The sequence below is a fragment of the Embiotoca jacksoni genome, unplaced genomic scaffold (genome assembly GCF_022577435.1).
Source record: "Embiotoca jacksoni isolate LCO1_2020_lvr unplaced genomic scaffold, fEmbJac1.0.p SCAF_20, whole genome shotgun sequence".
NCBI classification, from domain to species: Eukaryota; Metazoa; Chordata; class Actinopteri; family Embiotocidae; genus Embiotoca; species Embiotoca jacksoni.
The window spans coordinates 10,739,739-10,759,526 of record NW_027185341.1 but is presented as its reverse complement, the minus strand read 5'-3'; the positions used below and the strand labels follow the sequence as shown (position 1 = coordinate 10,759,526).

The 19,788-nt window shown below is 39.4% G+C and overlaps 2 protein-coding genes across 2 annotated transcripts; both read right to left on the bottom strand.

Annotated features, from left to right (window-relative positions):
* Positions 1-429: 429 nt before the first annotated feature.
* On the bottom strand, positions 430-3,917 carry pts (6-pyruvoyltetrahydropterin synthase). The gene is made up of 6 exons (XM_069156227.1): positions 3,710-3,917; positions 2,941-3,020; positions 2,805-2,827; positions 2,636-2,692; positions 966-1,036; positions 430-863 (listed from the first exon to the last, which is right to left on the bottom strand). Exons 1-6 carry the CDS (start codon positions 3,799-3,801, stop codon positions 740-742), a joined length of 447 nt encoding a protein of 148 aa, XP_069012328.1. The 5' UTR covers positions 3,802-3,917; the 3' UTR covers positions 430-739.
* Positions 3,918-8,945: 5,028 nt separating this feature from the next.
* Positions 8,946-18,554, bottom strand: LOC138201863 (glucagon-like peptide 2 receptor). The gene is made up of 13 exons (XM_069155368.1): positions 18,477-18,554; positions 16,257-16,353; positions 16,073-16,177; positions 15,207-15,328; positions 14,554-14,660; positions 13,665-13,821; positions 13,386-13,545; positions 11,476-11,536; positions 11,315-11,381; positions 10,907-10,995; positions 10,431-10,569; positions 10,295-10,336; positions 8,946-9,314 (listed from the first exon to the last, which is right to left on the bottom strand). Exons 1-13 carry the CDS (start codon positions 18,552-18,554, stop codon positions 8,946-8,948), a joined length of 1,593 nt encoding a protein of 530 aa, XP_069011469.1.
* Positions 18,555-19,788: the final 1,234 nt, after the last annotated feature.

The following is a 19,788-nucleotide window of genomic DNA, read 5'->3' as shown; positions in this document are numbered from 1 at the left end:
TACATTTTCTTAAGATTGTTTATTTACTTCAGGCCTTTTAAAGGATTCAAATTAATCGAAACAAAGCAACCTGCTTCCAACCTACAGACCAGTGGCTTTTAACCTTTTTAGGAGCGAAACCTCCTAGTGAGGAGGAAGCGGATGCCTTGTGATCACCTCCCCTTAAAAAAAAAAAAAAATAGATGTAATTTTCATATACATGGCAAATCAGACTCGACTGTTACACACAAATACCATTTATTTCTTCAGCTTGTTCCAAAAAATTCACTAAAATGAGCATAACGTCACTCCTATGGCTGTGAAAGTCTGCATGTTTGGGCTCCTCATGTCCATTTCAACCTGTCCACTCTGAGCATGTTTGGGAAAAACTCCACCAGTGCACATGGCACAGAATACAGAGGAAGAAAAAACAAAAACACCACATAGACCTCAGTTTTAACTGCGTCATTTTATTCAATATGAAGTTATTTTCTGACCTCTCCCATGATCTCCTTTAAAAGCTCTCACTCTGTTGCCCTTATAGGGGTAAAAGTCATACAAGAATACTGAACATTGGAAATTTGTTACAAATTCTTTGGAATGTAGAAGTGAACAATATAATCTAAGAGTCTACATAACTCTGTAGCAGTCTAACCTGAGTCTACAGTCATCGACAGGCAAACAGTGCAGTTAAATAAACAGAATAATGGCAATTTCAGGGCTATTAAACCAAACACGCATGACGTCAGCAGTCCGGCGTCTACTCTCCTCGATATACAATGATGTTATTATCGGTCTCATGAATCTTAATCTCGTACAGCATGTTGGGTGGGAGACTCTTCACCATGCCATCCCAAATGTAGACAGCCAAGTTCTCTGTCGTGCTAAAGGGCAGATAAAAAAACAAAAAGAAAACATTTCTGTGAGAACAAATGCCTGTTTAGTTTGAAGAATGTGCTGTGAGAGCAGTTTGGAAGGAGACACACCTGGTAACAGTGGCAAAGTAAGGGACGTCCTTATCCAGGTTCTTATGGTCCAGGTGAGTCATGATGACTTCCTGCAGGGGGATCAATCAATACATTTGTCAAGTTTTAGAAGAGGTACAGATAAGATGACACATTATCAGACACTAAAACTACATTGTCTTTGTGCTGAAAATATTATCACAGTTTTTGGAAAACCAAAACACAAAAGCCTTTAAGTGTCCAACATGCTTCAGTTTCTGTCCGTTTTTCAATTTGTGAAAGATTAAACCGGATTTCAAACCACTTTAAAACTATACTTACATGGATTTTGATACTTTTGTGTTGCAGTTATTAGTATTTTATAAACACAATGGTTTTGATGGCTACATGTAGGGCAAGGCAATATATAGATATTATATCAATATCAGGAATGAGACTCAATATTGGTTTGGATCTTGGATATTGTAGAATTGTGAAATGGCACACTGGATGTGTTTTTTCCTGGTTTCTAAGGCTGTATTCCAGTAAAGTGATTTTATCTTTCTCAACTGACCAGCTTGTTTCTGCTGTTCTATTATTTGCCTTTAACCATTTCTATTCATTGTATCCACATTACGGGTTATTATTTATCAAAAATCTCATTGTGTAAGTATTTTGAGAAAGCTCAAATAGTCATCCATGCAATACTGTCACAATATTGACATTGAGGTATTTGGTCTGTATGACCAAGCCCTCACTATGTATAGTAGCTAGAGCTGGCGTTATACATAACTCACAAACTCCAAGGAAATTTGACTTGCGGTTCAACTTAACGATACAAAACATTTTAGCAACTTTCAGTTAATTGTTTTGGTTTTACGGCCTGCTGCTATAATGTACTGATTGAGTCTAACAGCTCTCATCAAGCCTGTTTCCAAACGCAGCGGCTGTTTTCAGTTAAAAAGCTGTGATAATCAGAATGTACACTTCCTGACCAGTTATGCCCACTCAAAGTCAACAACGAGCAACACCGTTAAATATTAAGCAGCAAACAACTACATATCTTTCTTAGGAGCTAAAGGGAAGTAAATCAAAACAGAAAGATGGGCGGATGAATGCTAATGTTGGTCTGTCTGGTAGATTTTTGTAAACAGGTGTTTGCTAAAGTGTTAGGCGAATATATAATTTGTAAGCACTGCCCCCAAATCCCCCCAAAATACAATCAAAACATGAATAAGTGCAGCTTTAAGGAGCCGAAGGCAGCTTTAACTTTGAAGGTGCAGTATGTGAATTGTTGAAGGATTGTTGTGGCTCTAAACCTGCTAACAAATCTAGAAAAGTTTTAGAATACTTCTAAATAATTGCGAGGTATATTAAAAAAGAACTCCAAAAGTAAGAGCATGTTGAACTTTTCTACAACATAATACAGATGGTAATCTTAGCCAGGCCAAAACATATCAATTATTTGTATTATGACAAACTGGATATATACAAATTGCTGCATGGTCCATACTGAAAACAACACTGGTTACTTACTGTCCACTCTCAGCACTCAAAATAGCCTCGACTCAAACCGATCCTATAGTATGTTTAGTTTTATTATATCATTTAACCAGCATGCTTGAAATCTTCAAATCAATCAATCTTTATTACGGAGTAAAAGACAAAACAATACATTTAAAAAAAAGACAGTGAGGCTAACATAATCTGACCTCAATACTCCTTTTCAGGTCCGTCAGGTTCATGACCATGCCAGTCACACGATCGATCTGACAACGTAAAGTATACACACGTGTCTTCATCACTAAAACAGCAAATCAAGTTATTCAGGTAGTTTCTTCTGATCTGAAATCTCCCTCTAAAAGTCTGTCGGACACTCACCTTTCCGCGCACGGTTACCTCCACTAAGGACAGAAATGAGAGAACTGAATGACTGAAACATCATGGAAATAGCAGCTGTGCAGTATTTCACGTTAGCGTGTGTTAAATAACTCGTGAATGAAAGCGCATGGTAAACCTTTGTAGTTGTGTCCATGACCGTTGGGATTGTTGCACTTTCCGTAGATTGTTTTGTTCTCTTCGTCGCTCAAGTGAATGCTGAAAGAGACGTGAGGGACCGTGAACCCGGCTGCACCGAGTCCACTCAGTCACATGTTGGACCCACAAGTCAAACAAGGAAAATGTACACAGGGTTTATTGACACGTGCTGTTCAAAGTACACCTCATATTGAACAACATCCAAGTTACATCCATCCATACATCCATCCATCCATCATTACATCCATGAGCCAGTAGCACGCTCTTCTTTTACGACAGCGTCGACTGCACGTGAAGGTAGCATTGGCGCGTGCGCAACAAATCCTGCCTGTCGCTTCAAAACAACTACAAATCCCAGAGAGTGGCGATAACGCTACAGGTTTAATTCAATTAAACTATACATTGGGAACCCAAGTGGCGATCGGTAACTCCTCCCCGCTGCCCGTGTGGTCTCTAACGGGACAGATCGTTTTCCTCCGACCGGCAATCTTTGCTGTTCAGTGCAGCGCGAGCGTCGCTGCAAAATGAGCGACATGTACGTTTCCGCCCGCTTCTTATGAAAACGACTGCAGCGCGGTGCCGCATTAAAACGCCAACTTCCAGGCAGTGTTTCGTTTCATTCGGCGTACACCAGTATGAGTCATTCAATGAGGCATCAGAAATAAAAACCACGCACATTGTAAATATGTGACAGCCTGCCTCTGAGCAACAACGGACGGGGCTGTGTGGTGGTGGTTTAGGGAACTAACCTGTGGAGTCGGTGACAGGCGCTGAAGCTCTGGGCTCGGGTGATGAATCCGACGCGCTCCGCTTCGCTGCTGCTCTCACACGATCCGGCCATGATTCAAAACGGAGAGATGGGGGGTCAAACTGCTGAGAGGTCGGAGTGAGAGTGGATAGATTGGGCTGCTGCCAGAGCTGCGGCCCCCGTGACTAACGCGCCGCTGTAATTGGCTCAATTCTGGGCGTAAATATAAACCACATGGACCAGATGCGACTCGAAAGCCCTCAAGCTGAACTGGTTTACGTCAAAATAAAGTGGATATTAGTATTTATTAAAAAATGACCTCATATTCTCGGTGTACCTATTAGTAGATAGAAGGTCCTTAATATAGCCTCAAACTTGTTTTTGAAAAGCGCCATAGAAATAAAGTTATTGTTATTAATACATATGTAGACATATGTAGACATATGCAGGTGAAGAGGATGACGAATATTACTGGTTTCACTGTATATTTATGATGTGATCCAAAATAATTTGACTGTTAAACTTATTTCTTTCCAAGATTAGCCAGAATAAGCAGTGAACTACTATCTTTATTTTGTCTGTCAGTTACTTTGGTGTCTCATTTAATCATTTAACCGCCTGGGGGGCGGGGGGGGGGGGCATAAGGTTACAACACGCTATAGTGTAATGCTCTGTTTGTTTTATTTCTGCAGAATGAATATACTGCCTCAGCTTTAGCATGTGTATACTGCTATTAAAAACTGTTGTAGGCTTACTTCATCCTGAAATGTGAGTTCAGTTTGAAGCCCGTCTTCATGTGCTTCCTCTTTCTCTGCTGTGATACTGAGCAAAAACCATCCCGCCATTGTGTGTGTCTGTGTCTCTGTGTGTGTGTGTGTATTCCTCAAGAAGACTATTTTAAAGTGGTGTGATTAATTGCAGTATCAAATCCCAGAGTGTGGTCTGCTTCAATTAATCCAAGATGATTAAATGAGACACCAAAGTAATTGACAGACAAAATAAAGAAAGTAGTTCACTGCTTATTCTGGTTAATCTTGGAAAGAAATAAGTTTAACAGTAAAATTATTTTGGACCACATCATAAATATACAGTGAAACCAGTAATATTCGTCATCCTCTTCACCTGCATATAGGCAAAGTCTTCACATTAGATTTGAAAAGCCAAAATGATCATATTCAGAGCCATTCATATTTGTTGGGCTGATACATTTTGAAGTGAGTAGTCCTTCTTGGCAGCTAATATTCCTGTTTGGCCTGATTATAAAACAGGAAGCAAGGAGGTGTTTGGAGCCAGTAGTTGACTGTTTTTAGTCATGAGCAGATTATAGAAATGATAGAATGAACAAGGAATTCTAAGTAATTGGTTTTGTTACTATATTTTAAATAGATTTTTTTTTTTTTGGTGTGTTGGTTCTCAACTGGTGGATTTTGACCAAAAAGTGGTCATTTTTAATGGCTATGTGCATGAAAAAATTGATTGAGCAGAAAAAAGTCAAAATTGTATTTTTCATTTTTTTGCAGAATTTCTGATGCTGCACTTTTATTTTGAAATATTTCCCATGACAGTGTGTGTGCTGCTCCATTTGCAGTCAGCATTGACATGACAGAAACAACCACAACTAACGCTACATCAGTAGTTAGCTCTCATTCAAGCATTTTTAAAAGGTGGTGAAACACAAATATGACAGGGACTGTATTAAATGTGAGTTTTCTTACAATGAGGATAACAGAGATGAACCAAAACCTCAGTGTGTCACGCTCCAACATATCTGACGAATTTATTTGATAATTTTACTCAAAAATGGACGTGTTTTCATTTCTCACATTCACACACACAATAAGCATCCTAGTGGCTTCTATCCAACAGCAGTAAAAAGGTACTTATTGTAAAAAAAATCAACCCTTTTGTGTGAATCTGTACAACTAGTATTTGTATAATCCAGCTTTTCGCAGCAGCTGCAGCTCCCTCAGCCACCGCAGCTGGTTGGTGGTCCCTCCCTTTACTCTTCCATAATGGTGCTATTGAGGAAGTGTCCAGCAGTCCTACTCAAATAATTGACTGTTATAAGTACACAGTCCTGGTACTTGTAAAGCATTACACCTTACCTTACTTGACTATGTGAGCAAACACACTTTAGCATGCTTTAGCTCAAAGCAACTGTGTGAATCACAAAGCTGGTATATTAATGTGGACTCTTCTGAAATGTTAAACAAATGGCCTCCATGATGTCAGAAAATTAACTCCAAATTTATCAGGTATCTCTCCTGGTTGTGACACATGTAATTACAGAAAATGGTGAAGGTGATATACGCTACAACAGTAGAGTCTGCGTTATTGTTGCAGCAGGCTCTGCTCTGCTCTTTTAGCAGTTTTTTTGTTGGTGCTTTTGATGGTCTCAGGTCACGTTTGTGCTGCTCGTTTATGGGGTGATAAACTTTGATGAACGTGACTCTGGCAGAACTGTGCACTCATGAGAGCGATGCTGCAGAAACACTGAAGGATGCCGGGCTTCATATAGAAGGTGGAAGTCGTGGAGCACAATCAGTCATTATGATTGAAAAACTGGGCAAAATATAGCTGCTAGAAGCAATCTGGAGTCAGTGGGACGTGGATGATGCAGTGCTAATGCTGGGTACTGGCTGCTGTAGCACTGGTGGAACAGCACTGTTTTAAATTCGGTGCAAATTGGATTTTGGTCCAGAGAGGAATGTGATGAAGAGCTTGATGTGCCCAGAAATCATGATTGTATATTATCTTCAAATTGCTGACATTTATTGGTGGTTAGAGGCATGAACCTGAACCTTTACCCTGATTTAAACACCTAAATATGTAATATGTATTGTGTGGTAATGAAAAATAAGAGAAATACAATAACCCACAGCCAAAGTACATTAAATAGTGGGGCATAATATGTTACTTTTACAATTCTTTTCCATAACTGAGGAAAAATAAGTGTTATTTAAATCCCCATATACAGTACAATGATTAAAGAGCTTAATACTTTTATCCTACAATATGTTGCTATAATGCCCATTTATGCTGAACTCATTAAAACCTTACCCGGGATTTGATTTTTGGCTGGGGAGTTAACAAAATTTGTTTGTAACTGTTGAATCTGGCCATCTTTTAGACTAAATCAATGGGTGGATTATAAAACAATGGACCCCTTAAACTGTAAAGGTCTCCACCACTCCTACATAGAATAAAGCTCCCAAGCCAAAAGGAACACAACAATATTTGTAGTCATTTTGCAGAACTTCCTCTAAAAAAAAAAGTGATCTCATTAAAAAAAAAAAAAATGTTATGGTTATTTTATATCCTGTTATAGTCATTTTGCTTATCGTTGGTGTTGTGTTGGGCTTTTTGTAGTTACTTTGTGTCATTTTGGTGATGACATGACTTCAAGTTTCTTCAGTAACTTTAGCTAGAACTAAAAAAGCCTTTGAGAGGTGAAGTGTCTTCAAGAATTGTTTTTTTTTTTTTGGATAACACTTAGACTGATCATGACCCAGATAAATGAGAATCTTCACAGATATAAAATTCATGACAGATTAACTGTTTCTTTATTTGTGTACATACATTTCTGTGAGACTACATCATGAGATAGTTTTACCTGTACAATGTCTTTGACACATTTTAAGCTTCACAAGAATATAAAACACAAGAAGCCTATACAACTCGCTGCACATAGTTCCTTTGCATTCATCAATATTCACATTCAGACAACAAATACATTGTATTTATATGCTTTTTTTTTCAATCCAGATGGTGTGTCATGTGGATATTTATAACTGGCCTGACATAGCAAGATGGTATATATTACATGGTAAATAAAATATGAACTTATCGAACATTTTTAATGCTGCTGTTGCATTTGTGTAGGGTAACGTCCACTGTGTGCATTTACAGCAGTGACCTCACGGTGACCTCTTATCAAAACCGACTGCCCTCCCCTCCACAATGACTAAACAAAGACTAAAGAATTGGAGAGATAAAACCGAGGAAGCTCTCATTACTCATCACATCATTCACTGCCACTTAAGCGAATGTTTCTTGCTCTTGCCTTCCACAAGCTTCTCTTCAACAAGGAGTTACTGTTCCATCAAGCTAACAAACAGCTAATCAGAGTTTGGAAGCAAGGATGGCTATGTTGAGTAAATGTAAAGTGTTTGGTGTAAATGGAACAGTACAGAGCAGGATGTTGGCTGGTAGAACACCAGCTGGAGTACTTCACCCTGCGACAGTCACATCAACAAAACCTCTAGCACCACCGATTACAGATGGCCTTCATGGTGAGACCAACCTTTAGGTTTTCGGCATGTCTAGTATGAGCTTTTGTGAACATTTTATAATATAAGAACACAATATAAACAAATATTGACGGTATAGATTTTAACACATCTGCTGGAAGGCGCCACAAGGTTATGACAAAAATGTGAGGGATGGTGCTATTGATTCGTTAGGTGAAGTTTTGAAATAATCAAACCATAAACTAACTGACATGCCTTTGGAGCCTCTGGAGGTCTGGGACCTGCACTGAAAACATGGCCCACGTTGCCTGGTTGTGGGGAAGTACATATCTTTAAATACATTTTCTGCCCAGGTGTAACGCTGCTAAAACGACGCTATGCCAATATTTTTCTACAGGTGAGAAAATAACATGTTCACAGTTCTCTTCATGCAGTTGAAATTCATTAAAAAAAAAATGTAAGAGCTGGAAGATCCAATCATCTTTAAAACAATGGATGTAAGAGGCTCAATTAAAAACAAATAGAATGGTCAAAGTCATCATATTGACATTTAAGACATATAGATTACTAGGTCAACTCAAAGCCTCATTTTGATCTGCTGCCGTTTGCCCTGTTAGAGTTCCTTCATTATTCATATCTTTATCTGTTTCAAATTAAAAGCCCTCTGGCATTTAGGAACAAGGCTTTTATTCTGAAACATTTGCAGGAACCTGTTGTGACTGAAATCGCACAACTGTTGAAAATAACAGGATCATATTGTTGACTTTATTAAATCAAAGCAATGGAAATATACATTACTGACTGTCATATGTAAACTTGCCATCGTAGGAACAGTTGTTACACAACCTCAGAGACAACAACTTAACTGTGCACAGGTGTGCTCCAGTACTTCAACAAAAGCAAAATACCCTTGAGCATAGCAGAAATTATACATTCAGTATGTACCCCTCCATGTTAGGTGGTAAAATACCAGGAGACTCACTGGGATCAGAACTCGCTCTCCTCCAGAATCTCCTCCATGGTCTCCCCGAGCGTTATCTCGCCATCGCTACTGGACAGACTTTTCCTGGTCAGAAAGTCGAGCCTTGTCGCGTCACAGCCATTCGCCCAGTGACCTTTGACCTCTCCAAGTCTGAACGCCCCACCTCCTCCATGCACAGCCACCTGAAGCAGGTGGAGGTGCGTTCTTGAAGTGCCGCCCTCGTCGGAGGAGTCACTCTGTCGAGAGCACCGTGGCCAGTGCCCTCGAGTACACTTCCACAGGTGCTTGAGGGGAGCTCCCTGAAAACAGGTCCGGATCTTGAAGTGGTTGGTGAACAAGAAAAGCTGCCAACGCTTTTTCAGTTCAGCTTGGACCTAAAGACAGAAACACCACTACTTCAGAGAGCATATACTGCATGTACTATAGGTATACATCTCGACATGAAGCTAAAATTTTTATGCAATTAACAACGTATTTTCTTTCTGCATTTACAGTTTTCCTGAAGGGATTTTTTAAAATTTTGACCTGTGTTTTATTGAAATGTGCATGGAGCACTAACTTTCCAGAGTAAGTGTTATTTTGCTTGATCAACATCAACATCTGTGTGGCCCATGTTGTTTTTACCACTGGTAATGCACATTGGGATTTCTCCATGACTCTTTGGGGAACAACAGAAGTTGCAACCGGGGGCAACACTTTTGCTGTCAAGGAATGTGCTTTTTTTAATGGGCTGTGAGTAGGTGTGTTGTCATGGTGGGGAACCAAAATGACATTGTGCCATAGTTCAGGTTGTTTGCCCTGAGTGTTTTCCCTCAGATGCCTGAGAACATCATTATCTGTGTTGACAGTCTGACCCAGGGGAACAAATTCATGCACAACTCCACGTATGAAAGATGTGAAAGAAAACTCTCCCACTAAAATACGAATTCCACTCAAAACACCTCGCCTTGCCCGCTGCTTCAGTTTTTTTTTTTTTTTTTTTTTTTTTTTTTTTTTTTTTTTTTTTTTTTTAAAGCATTTCAAAGGTCTCTGTTGCCAATTTCCACAGTTTAACATAAAGTTGTATGTATTTGTGCTCAAGTCCATGATGAAATCACATGTACCAGTGCACATTTGCTTTGAAGTTTCAAGCTATCAAATGAGAACAAAAGAAATTCATCCTTTACCTTTTTTCCCAGTTTTCATTTTAAACCATACAGTTTTCCTGACATACTATACTATACTATACTATACTATACTATACTATACTATACTATATAATATACAAGACTATACTATACCATACCATACTATAGTATATTATACTGTACTATACTATACTGCACTTACAGTACACTGATAGAAAAAAACGTACCTCTCCATTAGCAAAACAGTACAGCACAGCCACCAAGAATCCCTGAAAATTATTGCGTATAACGAAATTAGAGTTGCGACGGGGTTTCAGATCAACATATTTGTATCTGCTGTATATTCAGTATTATCAGTTTTACCTGGAAAGAGCTGAGGGTGAGGTTGATGAAGTTCCTGGCGTAGCGACTGCTGCCCTCCACACATTCATCTATCAGCACAGTGAAGACCACTTCATGGATTCCCAACAGAGGAATTAGCACCAGCGTTGCTCTGGCCAAACTAAAGGGCACAAACAAAAACATACAGCGGTGTATAATTATTGTATGGTTGCTATTCTCAATTAGCAAGACATAAAAAGGCTGTAATATTAATTGTGGAGAAAGTACAGGAGAAAGAAAATCTTTATAAATGTATGCATGAGCTTCTCTCCCATCGTGACATTTATGGTTAGAGTTTATGGGGCTGACATTTGAATTTGTTCTACATATAGTGAGTGATTAACATGTAAATGTTAAACCATAAACCTACTGTTCTGTTTAAAGACTTAAGAAAGAGATCTCAAGGTCAAACTTCTTTCCTGACATTTGGCTGTGGAAGCAGTAACAATCTTAAATACCTGTATCTGTAGTCGGTAAATTTCACCTGATCTGCTTTCAGCTTCGACAGCAGCAGCATCAGAATCTTGATAAATATGAAGAAAATTACCTGCAACACATTTAAGGTAGATTTAAAGGAAATGTTCACAAAGGAAATGGTAACAAGATAAAATCAATGAGGAAAGCTGTATCTCAAAATCCTTCTGTCAGTGTGAAAATAGCGATTATCAGTCACGCTTGTGACTTCAGCAGCTTCAATATCACATGCCCACACAAGACAGGAACCATTAAACACAGCATGAAATTAGAGTGTAATTTATTTGATATGTGTTGTCACAGGAGCAACATGATGGATCTGTAACTAACGTGACTGTTTCGACTGGTTCTTAGAAATGCATTCAAGAATGGGTTCAGACAGCCTCACTTACCAGCACTGATAAAGTAATTGGGCCCCTTATTATCCACCAGAACCATCTGTTCACAATAGACCAGCATCTTAAGGAGTAAAAGTAGTTTTACGAGTCAAGCAACAGAGAACATGTCAGTCTGTTTAGTGAATGTACTATGAAGCATGTATTGAGACACTTACTCTGTGTTTTCATATACAATCTTCACCACTGTCCATGGTGTCACAAACAAGACAGGAGTTCCTGAAAAGTAGCAACAGCATGAGATGCTTCCTGCTAAGTCTAGCATTTTAGATCAATATATCATCCTCAAATGTAAACAAATTAAAATAAGCGACTCAGTTTAAACATTAAACATAAAAATGTGATCCGTATCTGTATCTGTAGAACACACTGGGAACAGAATGTGTCACCCAACCTGTCCTCTTCCTGCTGATTTAAGCAATCCTGGCAAAAGCTAGATGGTGTTACACTTTGATAAGGAGGACTCAAATGCACAACAAAGGAGGCAGATTTTAGTTAAGAAAAGGTACAACTTTACTTAGGGGACCGTGTAATTAAAACACAAGGGCCAGCCCAAAATCAAAGAAATAGACAAATAAAACACAAAGAGCAGACTGCAAATTAATCTAAAGTAAAATGAGGATAAAAGAGAGAATCATAGGGAACATGAACAAAGCTCCAAGAGTATGGGACGTCAACTATGAACTGGAAACCTTCAGTGGTATTTGAAAGTTTATGAACCATTTAGAATTGTCTATATTTCTGCATAAATATGACCTAAAACATCATCAGATTGTCACACAAATCCTAAAAGTAGAAGAACATAACCTAATGTTTTACTTACTCATTTATCTATTGAAGGAAATGATCATTGGATATTATATATCTGTGAGTAACAAAAGTATGTAAACATCCAGGATTAGCAGTTAATTTGGAACTAAAGTTAGAGTTTGGTGCTTTCACATTATATTTAGGTTCACCCTGTTTGATTTAAAAAGAGAACTCTGTCAAAGTCTGACCTTCACAACACATGATTGTTGTAGTGTATCATGGCAAAAAAAGAGGAGATTACTGAGGAGCTCAAAAAAGGAGTTGTTGATGCTCATCATGCTCAAAAAGGTTACAAAACTATCTGTAAAGAGTTTAGACTCCACCAATCAACACACAGACAGTTTGTGGACAAATGGAGGAAATCCATGACCATTGTGAACATGAGTTCTGAACATGAGTGGTCGACCAACAAATATCGCTTGAAGAGCAAAGTGTCAATAATCTGCCAGGTCACAAAGGATCCCAGGGGAACTTCAAAGCAACTGAAGGCCTCCAGCACATCGACTACTGTTAATGTGCGTTAGTCCACCATCAGGAGAACACTAGACAACGATGGTGTGCTCGGTAGGGTTACAAGTAGAAAGTCAGTGTCTCAAAAATTAACATTTTCCCATCTCTGCAGTTTGCTAAAGATAATGCTGACAAACAGAAAGGCTGTTGGAAAAATGTTTTGTTGATGGTTGAAACAAAAACAGAGAAAGGAAAACGTTGCATTCCAGCATGAGAGACTCATCCCATCTGTAAAGCATGGTGGTGGTAGTATTATATTTTGAACCTGTTTTGTTGCATATGAGCCAGGATGGCTTGCCATTATTGATGGAACAATCAATCATGAATTATACAAGTTGAATTCTAAATATCAGGTAATCTTTTGGTGAGCTGAATATCAAGTGAGTCATTTGGCAGGACAGTGAACAAAGAGTGGTTGAAGGAGAATGAAGGAAATGGTTTGGAATAGAAAAGACAAAGTCCGGACTTTAATTCAATAGAAATGTTGTGGAATGCCCTCAAGTGAGCAGTTCAATAAGCTCACTAATATGTAATATTGGATCATTTGCTCTGTACTTTAAGTTTCCTGTTTTTTTCTTGCATTGAATTATTTTTCCTGAATTTTCTTATGTACTTTTTATGTTTTCCAAAAGTTATTTGAATAAAGACCAATACATTGCTGGGTTTAATCTTGAATAGCATTTGTTGACATTCAGAAAGAATGGCATTATGAACATAAAGGCAAGCGGACAGTTCATCCCTGACTCACCCCATCCTAGCAGCATGTATTTCTTCAGCAGGCACCGCTTGGTCAGCACGGCGGTGAAGAGCAGCGTGTGAAGGAAAACGGCCTCCACCAGGAGCCAGAAGTAGTTACAGGCCACAAAGTACTCCATGCACACTTTGGAAATTTTACACATCAGCGATATCTGTTGAAGAATGCATGTAAAATGTATTAGTCTTCAAATTGTAAACACTGGCAGCAAAGACAGGAATAAATGGTTAATAATCTCTTTATACATGAATAATGAGGCGATGGTGAGTGTACCGCGGAGCTCGAGTAGGAGTTCCATCCAGGGTCGTCCTTGGGTAGGTTGGAATACATGATGTACAGTATGATTTCCTTAGAAATGACAGCCACAGCTCTCAGGATGAATGACATGAACAGATTCATGTGGATGTAGTTCCTGGTGCAGTGGAGCTTCCTGGTAAGCAGATACAGGATCAATCTGAAGAAGGCATTGATCTGTGCTACTGTAAAAGCATTACTAAGGACGCATGTCATAACAAAAGAGGAAATGAAAAATGATAAGGGCACATGGAGCTACATGGAAATGCTCCCTGGTGGTTCATAATGTCATTTATAATGATTGATAATCTCCATAGTCTTGTAAATGTCTCTTTATAGAGAGTCGTCTCCAGTCCTGTGTACTGCTACATAACATCAGTGCACTTACAGCTTGTAAAAGTGTCTCATGTCTTATTGACTGTTTCTCCAAATTGACTAATAGAAGCTACATTATGACAAGTGAAATGGATGGACTTCAAAATCGTCGCCCTTTTAAATGCTTTATGCGGAAGGAAATCTATACGCCATGTTTCCTCGGCCTGAAGGATTCACACGATGCACTCAGAGGTAGCGCAAATCACTATCAAATTGGGGGGAAAAAAAATCCTCAAATCAAAATGTAAATGGTAAAAAATGCCTTATATGGTAACTGTCTTCCTACTAAACGGCTCTGGTGGCACAATATATATAGCTGCATTTATAATGCTACCATGTTATCATCATGTTATTCTGCTACTATATCCCAGGTTTCAGCGATCACAGTGCAGTACAGTGTTTTCATAACGCATACAAATGATGATCATAGTTTTCATAAACCGAATTTAAAAATGGTATTCTTCAGAAAGCTCTTTTGCTCCTGACAACTGACCTCAACACGCCCATCAGGAGAGTGGCCAGCGTGAGGGAGAACAGGGACAGGGAATAGCCAACGACAGAGATGAGCCGCAGGGCTGTCTGCCGAAGCTTTTCGTCCTCCTGGAGACACACCCGCATACACACACCCGCATACACACACACACACACACACACACACACACACACACACACACACACACACACACACCCGCATACACACACCCGCATACACACACACACACACACACACACACACACACACACACACACACACACACACACACACACACACACACACACCCGCATACACACACCCGCATACACACACACACACACACACACACACCCGCATACACACACACACACACACCCGCATACACACACACCCGCATACACACACCCGCATACACACACACACACACACCCGCATACACACACACACACACACACACACACACACACACACACACACACACACACACACACACCCGCATACACACATACATAAATTTATGGCGAGAACACAGCTCCTTCGTTGCCAAGAAAACAATTGCTGATGGTTTTACTCTTTGACAAAGGATGGATTAGAGACCACAAAGTGACAAATATATGCCTGGCTATCAACTCTAACACTCCAGGGGAACTGAAACTACACATCCTCCTCACTTTGTCTTTAAAGTAATGGTCCTCCAGACATTCGGAGTCCTCCCTCCAGGGGTCCGAGGAGTTCTCCATCAGTCGCCACGTCCCATTTTCCAAACATTGTCGGTGTACCCTCCTGGTGCTGTCTGCAGGTCATTGAAAAACACATTGATATGCAGGATTTCCTCTGTCAGTCCAGTGAGAAGAGTCGCTGACTGACTGGACGGGTAATTGTTTTAGTTTAGTTTAGTTTTTTTACATTCGTGCACAGCCATGTACAAAATTGGATGCATGATTCAAATAGTTTGCCACAGCTGGCACAGTATTAATCTGAGCTGATCTTACAAAGTTAGTGATTTAAATTCACTTTCAATTTCATTTATATAACACCAAATCACAATTTAAGTCATCTCAGGGAGTAAGGTCCTGACAGCAGAACTTACAAAATTATTGAGAAGAAACCAACATTTCAACAATTTTCCGCAAGAGTCGAAAAGAAAAACTGATATTTAACAGGAAGTGACAAAGTGACCTGGAAGAGTGATGAAATGTTTCTCCGACTAAACTTTAGGTGGGCATGAGTGTCAAACCATCTAATTTCAACTCAATAATGGTGCAACAGTAAAGGTCGGATTCAAGCCAACCTACTGACATTGCAGGCATGACTGCGTATTAGATGTTTAAACATTTAGCTGCCCCGTTTAACACCTCCCTGTTTAACACCTGATCCTGTAACAGTATTCAGCAGAATGTCCTGCGATACACTCACTGATTGATTAGATTAAAATGAAGGAACTGACAAAGAAAAGCACAAAGGGTAGTTCATCTTGTAAAAGTGTTTTTAAGTTCATGCATGAGTTGTTTTTGAAGTAAATATAACACGACATTACCCTCGCTGATCCATGGTATGTAAGCAGGACAGGAGACGGACACATTCCCAGGAGACGAATGGGGCCAACACACAAACGTGTCAAATGTTCCTTTACAGTAGTTTCCTGGAAACCAAAATTAATGTTTGAGCATTTCAGAGGAGAAATAAATATCAAGATAATTACCATCAGGTGGAATGCGCACCAGTTTTTGAGACTGCACTTGCTGCCAGAGTTCTGTTGCAATTCTCCCAGTATTCAGTCCGCTTGGCTATCAGACTTTCAAGCAATGAGCCCGTCACCTTCCACGTGGATTCAGAAAGAAGAGGCATACAAGTTATTATTTGATTAGTTTAATTCCAGCATAATATCCAATCAAAAGTAAGTACAAGTAACGAATAAGTTACATTTAAGATTAAAAAAAAAAAAAGCCCATTGGAGATAAAAAAAAAAAAAAAAAAAAATCCTACAAAACTAAATATTTGATGTGGTTTTAATGTCTGTTCAAAGATGGACACAAAACATTTTAGAAATGATTAATTAAGATTGTTAGTAAATCAAATTAGCATGGGATTGAGTTTTTTCATCAGGTGCTCTTTACACACTTGTTGCATTTTTTCATGCAATAATTTGCACATTAATATATATTTTTGAATTATGGTTTTATTCTTGAGTACTTTCACACAGAACGCAAATATTACATGCAAAAAATGTTGATTGTTTGTGTCTCCAGCCACCTTGTGATTTATGACAAAGGACACAAAAATGACAAAGACAATGATGTTAAGGACAATGTTCTGAACAACACGAAGGTGAGTAGTTTATGTAGTTCACTTTCAGATGTCAGTATTAGAGTTGGTAAGTCGGCAACAGGCATTTTTGTGTTGTTTATTCATCACACCCCTGGTTGTCCGCCTTGTTGAACTTAGGAAATTAAGCTTTGAGTTAAGAGGCGCCACTTCATTACAACAACATTATACTTTATATGATTCAAGGACTCAGTGCTTCCCACAGACAGCGTATACTGTATATTACAGTGTTATTCTGCATATACTGGTGATAAATTAACGTTTTGTAAGTTTTTTGTATTACATTTTGTTTTGCAATTAATGACAATAGTATCTATAGCATGTAACATTTAATTGATGTTGACATGCAATGAGTTTAAATTTATTAAATTGACTGTAGTGCATTTACTCACCAAGTCATTGCACAGAATCACACATACACTTGTATTAAAAAACTTATTTGAAATGTCCTACAAACAAACGTGGCATAGAAGCAGTGCTACTGTGATAAGACTGAATGTATTGCAGTACAGCTATTGACCCACTTGGTGGGAGTATTTAATCACCTTCCGTCACCGAGGCGACGTTTCCGCCTGAATGTAATTTGTAGTTGATTAAGGCGATTTATCAGCCTGGCTCACTGCATCAGTGTCATACCTGCAGCAATGCAAACACACCTTTCTATTTGTTCTTGACTAAATGATATGAACAATGTGGGTGGGTGTGTCCTGGCCTCAGTCATAAATTATGATTACTCCTAAATTTGCTCTCATTAGTGAGACATATTAGGATTTCCTGTATTTGAGCAGCGAGTCACCGACCACTGTCACCACCTCCGTCCTCTATAGCTCAGTGTCAGGGCCGAGGACGGTGGCTCTCCTGTCTCAGCTCAGCGCTCCCCATCTTCACACCCCAGTGAGAGCAGCAGCTGAACTCTGCAACCGCTGCAACCTCCGCCTGGTGGCTCGTTCGCCACCTGTGTCACAGCATATATATCTCATGTGAGCCTGCCGATAGAGAGCGTTTTAATTTACTGAGGTTCGTGTTGTCAAGAACTCATCCAGAGCGATGTCACCGAGGAAGGATAGCCAAGAGCTGCTGTCTACCTGTCTGCTTTGTTGTGTCCCATGAGGCTCAACCTGCTTCAAACCCACGGTCTCAACTCCACAAATAGTTCCCTGTATTATCATGTGGAGGATGCATGTGAAATTTCTCTAAAACTATTAAGCACTCTAATATGTTTTGTTTTCTATTTCAAGTGTTTTTTTTTTCTTTAATCCCATGTGGAAAAACCTCCCACTCATTTATGTTTTGCAAAGCAGATAGAAATTTGTTGTCACAAAACAGGTTTTTTTTCAGACTAGTAGAGACAGCAGAGCAGTGGGACCTCCTGTAGCTCAAACTCAATGCGAAAAAATAGAGAAAAATAATCTGCTACATGCTGTATTACAAACACCTCCACAGTCAGTCACACTGTCAGCAGGGTCTTCGCTGTGTCTCATGACAAATACAGCGTATCATTTTGGTACAAACAGTAAAGCAAAATGAGTCTTCTGTGAAGTCAAGAGAAAGATGAAACAAAAAGAGAAGCAGCAGCATTTAAAACTGAGTGTAAGTTAATGGAGAAGCATGATTACCTGGTGGTTGAAGGTTACAAAGAGGAGTGTGAGCAGGAGTTTGGTCCTCTTGTTCCAGGTTAACAGCAGGGTTGGCATGGTGCTGTATGCTCACATTAAAAGCGGCTGGTTTCTGGGTCTCTTGGCCGGTTGGCCACTTCATACCTCTCCCCTGGACTCGCCGGGCCTCTCGCTCATCCTCGCTTCAGCTCCTTACTTCCACTCAGCACCGCTCCTCTTGCCTTGCCAAATCAGGTGTAGCTGATGTGAACTTGACCTCCTCTCAGGTAGCTCTGTGAAGAATTTGCCGGGATGATTGGAGGAAAAGCTAAAAAGCTGAGATGCTTGTCGAAGCGGATGTCAACACTTTCACCAGTTTTAATGTCATTCCTTAAAATCTTCTTGATAAATTTTTTTCCCAGGATCCAGGATACTTTATGGTTCTTTAAATTAACTACTGTTGGACTTCTTAATGGCAGATATAATTTGTGGGTTTTCCTTGATGAAGGAGTCCCCCATGTGTCCATGAAGACCTCTCAGGCTGCGAAAGCGCTTGATCTGTCTAGACTCCCTACAGACGCAATGCAACTGAGAGCGCCTGTGGATCCTCACCAACAGATCGCCTCTCCCACCCCGTCTTCCCCTGACCAATCAAGATAAGGCCCGGGGAGAGCCGGCGACATTACTGGACTCACTTTGCTGTCCAGGAAAACAGATCTCACACACAAGCAAATTAACCCATGCTAATGTACAAACAGCACATAGACCTGTACATCAAAAATCATAATCCACATGTACATATGCACACCGGCAAACAGAACACCAGCTGGACTCGAAGCAGAGAGGGAAGACACTAATGCCTCCCTTCTGTTGAGCTATCTCACACAAAAAACTGGGCATCACCCATTATTTGTGACACTAATGGGGATCTAATGTAAACTAACAGCAATGAAGCCAAACACAGGAAAGCAAATGGGTGAGCAGAGCTGCCTGCATGAGCCTCATGACCTGGGTGAAACCCGACTCACAACATATTACAGAAAAAATATCACAATCACTGTAAATTAGATATCAGGGTATGAAAGTTGAAAAAAATATTAATAATAGAAGGGGAAAAAATACAAATCTATTATTATTATTAAAGCTGCATTAATTGATAGTTTGGGGAAACAAAGAAAGCACAAAAAAATAATCATTACATTACTTTATGAACATAGCTGAAATCAACTGTAACCAGTCGAACATTAGAGGAAAAAACATTTCCAAATTGACAAAATGTATAAAAACCACAGAGAAAATAATATTATTGCTTGATTGCAATATTAATTATTAT

Bases quoted from the DNA above. Each gene is read 5' to 3' on its own strand.
- pts (XM_069156227.1), bottom strand. From the start codon at position 3,801: ATGGCCGGATCGTGTGAGAGCAGCAGCGAAGCGGAGCGCGTCGGATTC. The intron at 2,828-2,940 runs GTTTACCATGCG...TTCTGTCCTTAG, and splicing joins TCATGGACACAACTACAAAG to TGGAGGTAACCGTGCGCGGA. The intron at 2,693-2,804 runs GTGAGTGTCCGA...TTACGTTGTCAG, and splicing joins AGGTAACCGTGCGCGGAAAG to ATCGATCGTGTGACTGGCAT.
- LOC138201863 (XM_069155368.1), bottom strand. From the start codon at position 18,554: ATGCCAACCCTGCTGTTAACCTGGAACAAGAGGACCAAACTCCTGCTC. The intron at 15,329-16,072 runs GTAATGTCGTGT...AATGACCTGCAG, and splicing joins CATACCATGGATCAGCGAGG to ACAGCACCAGGAGGGTACAC. The intron at 9,315-10,294 runs GTACGTTTTTTT...TTCTGTCTTTAG, and splicing joins ACTGTTTTGCTAATGGAGAG to GTCCAAGCTGAACTGAAAAA.